The 6,713-nt window shown below is 48.0% G+C and overlaps 1 protein-coding gene across 1 annotated transcript in view; it reads right to left on the bottom strand.

Moving 5' to 3' along the window:
• Nucleotides 1–8: 8 nt before the first annotated feature.
• LOC101170065 (MAGUK p55 subfamily member 5-A-like) overlaps nucleotides 9–6,713 on the bottom strand; it is a 31,590-nt gene continuing 24,885 nt past the window's right edge. Inside the window, exons 6-17 of the mRNA XM_004082748.4 lie at nucleotides 6,479–6,556; nucleotides 4,703–4,843; nucleotides 3,596–3,757; nucleotides 3,435–3,512; nucleotides 3,167–3,350; nucleotides 3,017–3,088; nucleotides 2,645–2,716; nucleotides 2,401–2,568; nucleotides 2,243–2,332; nucleotides 1,302–1,414; nucleotides 1,125–1,235; nucleotides 9–1,041 (exon numbers count right to left, since the gene is read on the bottom strand). Of these exons, the coding sequence (XP_004082796.1) occupies nucleotides 865–1,041; nucleotides 1,125–1,235; nucleotides 1,302–1,414; nucleotides 2,243–2,332; nucleotides 2,401–2,568; nucleotides 2,645–2,716; nucleotides 3,017–3,088; nucleotides 3,167–3,350; nucleotides 3,435–3,512; nucleotides 3,596–3,757; nucleotides 4,703–4,843; nucleotides 6,479–6,556 (1,446 nt within the window). The 3' untranslated portion in view covers nucleotides 9–864. The remainder of the gene's footprint in view (nucleotides 1,042–1,124; nucleotides 1,236–1,301; nucleotides 1,415–2,242; nucleotides 2,333–2,400; nucleotides 2,569–2,644; nucleotides 2,717–3,016; nucleotides 3,089–3,166; nucleotides 3,351–3,434; nucleotides 3,513–3,595; nucleotides 3,758–4,702; nucleotides 4,844–6,478; nucleotides 6,557–6,713) is intronic.

The raw sequence follows: 6,713 nt of genomic DNA, 5'->3' as shown, positions 1-6,713 counted from the left end.
CCAAGCCGTTTCCTAATAATCATCTATTTATTTATTCATGTGAATACAAAACATCGTTTTACTCAGAAACAAGTGACGTCTTCAGTGGTGTTGATGAACATTAGATTCAATACAATTCCTCTCGTTAAGCCCCGCCTCCTTTGTCATTCTGGACCAATAGCAGGAAGTTAAAGTAGAAGTCACAGTTCTATTGGAGCTTCAGAACCTCATAAATCTATGTTCAATATTACAAATATATAAAGGCTCTACGTGGCGCCGACGCGTGTCCGTCTACTTCAGTAATACTTCTTCTCAACGCCAGAGGCGAAGATTTAGAAACGATCCAGAAGGAAACAGCTGCAGGTCCAAATCCACCGTTAAGGTTCCGGGAGAGAACAGAGGTAAAAAAAGACAAATCAGAGACAGAAAGTAGAAAAGAAAGCACAGAGGTTTATGGCAGCAGTGCGAGTCTGATCACACAATAAAGGCGTGACACTAAACAACGCCCCCTGCTGCTCAGGCATCACTTCCTGCACAGGAGGGGGCAGGGCATATTCTCTCTGCAAACTGAAAGATCAAAGGATTTCATAGACAGATTCAAACTTTCTGGGATTTGATCGGAATAAATACAAGAAACAGATTAAAAAACTAAAACATTTTGGAAGAAACTTTTTCTAACTGGTGGATCTGCTCCACCTTAAGGTCCACTCCTTAAAAAACTACTCCTGGTGTTTAGACCTTGTCGTCATGGTAACAAGTCTTTCCTCTATTCTGTGTCCTCATCAGAAGACGACCAGCAGAAGCGGTCAGACCTTCGAAGTTCCTTCATGAAAGAGTTTTCACAACGTCGTGATCGGGTGAACGTGCGTGTGCGTGCACGTGCACTCAGCGCAGCCAGGAGCAGGGCACCCACTGCGGCTCCGTGTCCAGCTTGTCGATGAGCCTCAGCAGCTCGTGGAAGGACTTGTCCAGGTCCGTGTTGACGATGATGGCGTCAAACAGGTGGCCGCAGCTCTGCTCCATCTCCCGCGCCTTCTCGATCACGTCGCGCAACTCCTCCGGCTGCGTACAACACACACACCCACACACACACGTTAGAGGCGCGCCGAGGACCGCAGTGGCTGAGCGGACAGTCGGAGCAGAACCTTGGGGTTCTTGTTGTCTTTAGCCAGCAGGGCTCGGAGTCGCTCCTGCGAGGGCGGGGCGATGAAGATGATGTACGGCTTCAGGTCCGAACTCCTCAGCACCTTCAGACCCTGAAAGCAGGAGAACCTTGAAGCTGGTGGAGCCTTTCCATCCTGAACGCGGAGGGCGCCCCCTACCTGTGCGTGCAGACACAGCACGCAGATTTTTCCAGTGTTGATGACCTGCCGCACCGAGTCCGTGCTGGTTCCGTACAGGTTCTTCTCGGACTCCACCGACTCTATCAGCTTCCCTGAAAACAAACAGCTGCTCAATGCTGCCCCCTTCTGGACAAACATGGAAACATCAGAGCAGAATTATCTGCAGACGGAGTTTGAAAGAGGGAAAGCTCTGGACATTAGAAGAATCTGTGGAATCCTGCTGGGTACGGCGGTTCAGTCAGGAGCTTCTTCATAGATGAAAGAAGACATCTATGAAGAAGCTTCTCTTTTTGCTTTTCCTCCTGCTCGCACATCATTTCAGACAACAGCGCCCCCAAGTGGGCAGGAACTGTCTGATTTTCAGGTTTTACCAAATCCCTTCCGCCTCCATTTGTCTCCATGTTTTTTCCTGACAGGCTTCAACACGCCTGACGATGGCGAGATGAAACGGCATCGACTCGACTCCTCATCTATGAGGAAAGCTGAGGGATTCTACGTGTTTCTGTGTTTTGGGCTTCCGTATTCAAAACTCCCGCGTTCATGCGCAGCTACGCACGTTTTTAGGATTGTTTCCGGGCTCTACGTCCACTGAACGCGCGTTGGAAGTAAAACCAGGTCAAATTTGGCCAATCGGGGACTCAGATTTGGTAGTGATGTATGGATGGCGTTCTTTTAATTCATGGAGTCTTTCATATATGGGAATAGAGCCGTGAGAGAAAAAGCCTGGATTCGACATTTCACACCAAGCCTCTTCTAACGGAGCTGCTGGAAACGCGTCAGTGAACAGTAGTAAAAGAAGAAGCCCCACCCTGTTAGTCCAGTGTGAACACCTGGGGCTAAATGCAGGTTCAAGAACCCTGCATTAATGCAGTTTATTGGGTCATATGTCCGCTCTGTCCAGACCGTCACTGAACACTCACCCATTGCCAGCTCGGCCTCAAAGCTCTGCCGGGACACAAAGATGTAGTCCCGGCCGCTCTGCTCGCCGTCACGGCGGCTGCGGGTGGTGTCTGCAACAGGAGAGCAGGGGTCAGGTGGTGTCTGGGCTCAGAGCTTCGGCAGACGAGGCGGCTCTTACGCTGCGCGGCTCCAGAAAACCGGTCTGGCTGGCTTCTCAGCAGTCTCTGTCTCAACTCCACCTGCCCACATCCGTTTGGACCAATCAGGGCGATGGGACGCTTCCTATTGGCTGGCTGGTGATAGAGAGCCATCTCCTCGTAGGTCAGGATGTCCTCGTGATCCGGGTCTGGATCACAGAGCAGAGCAGTGAAAACGTCTCCCCAAAAACGTCTTCATTTAGTTTGGAAGTGTTGGCAGCAGACCTTCATTCCTGTGAGTGTTGTACAGCAGCTTCTTCCTCTTCCTCTTGTTCTTCTTCGCACACCACAGCTTCCCTGAAAACAAGCACAAAGGTCGTAGGTCAGAGGCCTTACAACTGACAAACATCCTGAGTCCGCCTCAGCCATGTTTAGATCAACCATGCATGCGTTTGCTGCTGCGCCGTCATCACGTCAGTCATAAAGTTAGGACAGGGGGGTCAAGAAGGCAGAGGTCTGGTCACGGACAGTTAGATTGGTGGTCAAGTGGGGGACAGGCAGTTTGGGGACGATCAGGCAAAGGACAGTCAGTTCTGAGGCAGTGAGGTCGCCCTGCAGCCAGGTGAGGGACGATCAGGTGGGGGGGCAGGTTTTTACCGGATTTCTCCGGCTCCTTGTCCTCCTCTATAGTCTGTTTCATGGCCTCTCTCTGCTGCTGGAAACTCTTCCCTGAAGACCAAAAAGACACAATGAGCTCAGAAGAAGAACCGGAACCACAGAAATCTAGCTCGCCGGTCGCAACAGTACCTGGAACCAGTCCGGCAAGCGGCTGATTGTCCTCGTCTCCGTCCCGGTACGCCTGCCACCAGTTTGGATCCGACTGGCTGATGATGTGGAGGATGTCTCCTTTCTGGAAGGACAGGCCCAACTCCCTGCAGGGCACATAGGGGTCATCCGACGGGTCGTAGTCGAAGTGAGCTTTAACGTGGATCTGAAGGGGAAAGGGGACAGGCAGAGCTCAGACTTTAGCGGCCCTCACTCCCCGCCATCACATCCGTCTGAGTTCAAAACTCACCACCGTCTCCTTGACGGGAGGGGGTCTGATCTGACCGCTGGGAATCAACACGAAGGTCAGGAGTCCGTGCATGTCCGCCTGTCCCGCAGATGCATACAGACAAAGAACATGGCAGCAGCAGAACACAACCGTCGCACTGAACCGCCGTCCCTCATCCTCACCAGAATGTCAAAGACTTGGTTGACGTCTTTCCCTCGGATCTCGATGCCGTTGATCTCCAGGATCTCGTCTCCTTCAGACAGAAGGCCGCTGCGTTCTGCGGCGCCGCCACGAACGATGCGGCTGATCACGACGTTCTCCATCTCGTTCCGAACAGTCGCCCCCTGCAGTCAAGGGACGGACATCATTCCCCCACCACACATGAAGAAGTTTCACTGCCTCTGAAGTAAAATCTGAAAATCTACGGTGGCCCTGAAGTTCAAATGCCGCCAACAAAGGACTCAACGGAAAAACACAATGAAGATCAAGATTAAAAAAGCTAAACAAATGAAAAAACATTACATTTTAGAAATGAAAAAATTCCAGAAAATCCTAAAAGAAGGAAATTAAATAAAATGGAAACGTTTTGGAAAACAAAAGTTATTCCCAAAAATCAAAATGAAAAGATAAAAGTGAAACACCGCTAAAGGAAGATTAGAGCGTTTCTGATTGGATGATGACGTCCATCCATACTTGACAGACGTCATCATCCATCATAACTACCTTTTACGGCTTCTGTAAAAAAAAACAAAAGCTGGACCTTCATTACAAACGGAGTCATTTGTTCTGAAGCGACACTGGATGAGCTGCGTGTCAATCCTAAAACCTCTACTAGTATGCGGACACAAAAGATGCTTTTGAAAAAGCTCAAATGGGGGGGGGGTCCCATAGTACCTACCCTTTACACTTTATTTCTTATGTTTTGTTTTTCAACATTTCATTTGGAATTCTGGAAATAACTTTTGTTGTCCAAGGCGTTTCATTTTTATTGTGTTGCATTTTTTGTAGTTGTTTTTTGATTTCTGAAATGTAATATTGTTTTTTTTATTATTTGTTTTGTTTTTTTAGTTTTTGTGATTCTTCAAATGCTTTTGCATCGAGTGATTTGGACTTCAGGGCCACCGTACAGAACACTGATGACAAAAACGTCAGCTGATCACAGCGGAGCTCCGTTTTCTGATTGGTCAGAGCTTTGACACCGATGATTCTGCTCCATTACAACAATGACTCAGCAGAAACTGGACACACAGAACTGTCCTGGGCCCGCTTCGGTTCCTCTGGTCACTCACCAGTGGGACGTCTGGGGCCTTTTCTATGCGGACGATCTTGACGGTCTCGCCCCCCCACTGTGCCAGAGTTTCTCCCGGGACGGGGAGAGGTTCCAGCTGCATCTCCCTCTCTGCTACGCTGTCGTGGGTCAGGAGCAGCGACTGCAGAAACACGGGTCAGAACAGGACCAGAAACTTTGTTGGCATAGACAAACCCTTTCCATGAACATTGTGTGACGAGGACAACGTCCAACCAACAGAACTGAAACATGGCGAACGCACACATCATTTTCAAAATGATTACTTCTAAAAGAAGAAAGATCTGAATCAATGTCTTTTAGACTAAACGTCTGTTATTTTATGAAAATAAAGTGACATTTTTTGTGAGTAAAAGGAACTATCCTAAAAAAGAGGAAAAACAGAACATGCTAACAAAGATCTTCATATCTTAAATTATTAAATGTTTTAGCATTTGATACAAAACCCATTCTACTTTCTGTGATAAAGCTTGAGGCTTTCCTCAAAACTGGAATAGTTCCTGAGCGTTTATGCGTCTGTGTTTGTCATGTGTGCGTGTTCGCCTGCCTTGTGTGCGTGTTCCCGCGTTTGTTCCTCGTGTGTGTGTGTTCCTGTGTTTGTTCATCGTGTTTGCGTGTTCCTGTGTTTGTTCATCGTGTGTGCGTGTTCCTGTGTTTGTTCATCGTGTGTGCGTGTTCCTGTGTTTGTTCATCGTGTGTGCGTGTTCCTGTGTTTGTTCATTGTGTGCGTGTTCCTGTGTTTGTTCATCGTGTGTGCGTGTTCCTGTGTTTGTTCATTGTGTGCGTGTTCCTGTGTTTGTTCATCGTGTGTGCGTGTTCCTGTGTTTGTTCATTGTGTGCGTGTTCCTGTGTTTGTTCATCGTGTGTGCGTGTTCCTGTGTTTGTTCATCGTGTTGTTCATCGTGTGTGCGTGTTCCTGTGTTTGTTCATCGTGTGTGCGTGTTCCTGTGTTTGTTCATCGTGTGTGCGTGTTCCTGTGTTTGTTCATCGTGTGTGCGTGTTCCTGTGTTTGTTCATCGTGTGTGCGTGTTCCTGTGTTTGTTCATCGTGTGTGCGTGTTCCTGTGTTTGTTCATCGTGTGTGCGTGTTCCTGTGTTTGTTCATCGTGTGTGCGTGTTCCTGTGTTTGTTCATCGTGTGTGCGTGTTCCTGTGTTTGTTCATCGTGTGTGCGTGTTCCTGTGTTTGTTCATCGTGTGTGTGTTCCTGTGTTTGTTCATCGTGTGTGCGTGTTCCTGTGTTTGTTCATCGTGTGTGCGTGTTCCTGTGTTTGTTCATCGTGTGTGCGTGTTCCTGTGTTTGTTCATCGTGTGTGCGTGTTCCTGTGTTTGTTCATCGTGTGTGTGTTCCTGTGTTTGTTCATCGTGTGTGTGTTCCTGTGTTTGTTCATCGTGTGTGTGTTCCTGTGTTTACCATGTGTGCGTGTTCCCGTGTTTGTTTATTGTGCGTGCATGTTACTGTGTCTGTTTACCATGTGTGCCTGTTCCTGTGTGTTTACTTTGCGTGTGTTTGTTCCTGTTTTTGTTTTACCTTGTGTGCTTGTTCCCGTGTTTGTCATGTGTGCGTGTTCCCGTGTTTGTTTTACCTTGTGTGTGCGTGTTCCTGTGTTTGTGTACCGTGTGTGCGTGTTGTTGTGTTTGTGTACCGTGTGTGCGTGTTGTTGTGTTTGTGTACCGTGTGTTCGTGTTGTTGTGTTTGTGTACCGTGTGTGCGTGTTGTTGTGTTTGTGTACCGTGTGTGCGTGTTGTTGTGTTTGTTTACCTGGATTTGAATGTCTGACAGCAGGGCGTTGAGCTCCAGTCCTTCTTTACTATGACAGGACTGAGTGAGCTGTCTGACCTGTAACCATGCCAACAACAAAGAGATCATCAAGCAAGGTGTCATTCAGGCTAAAGGGTAATGTTCCTTTTGGATTGTCTCGACTGATAAATACAGCCTTTTTCTGAAACAGTCTTTTATTTTGTAGAGCTTTTTAGTATTAGTCCCAAATGTCCTT

This window comes from Oryzias latipes, chromosome 22 (assembly GCF_002234675.1).
Source record: "Oryzias latipes chromosome 22, ASM223467v1".
Taxonomy (NCBI): Eukaryota; Metazoa; Chordata; class Actinopteri; order Beloniformes; family Adrianichthyidae; genus Oryzias; species Oryzias latipes.
The sequence above is the reverse complement of the archived record's forward strand: the minus strand, read 5'-3'. Positions and strand labels throughout refer to the sequence as shown.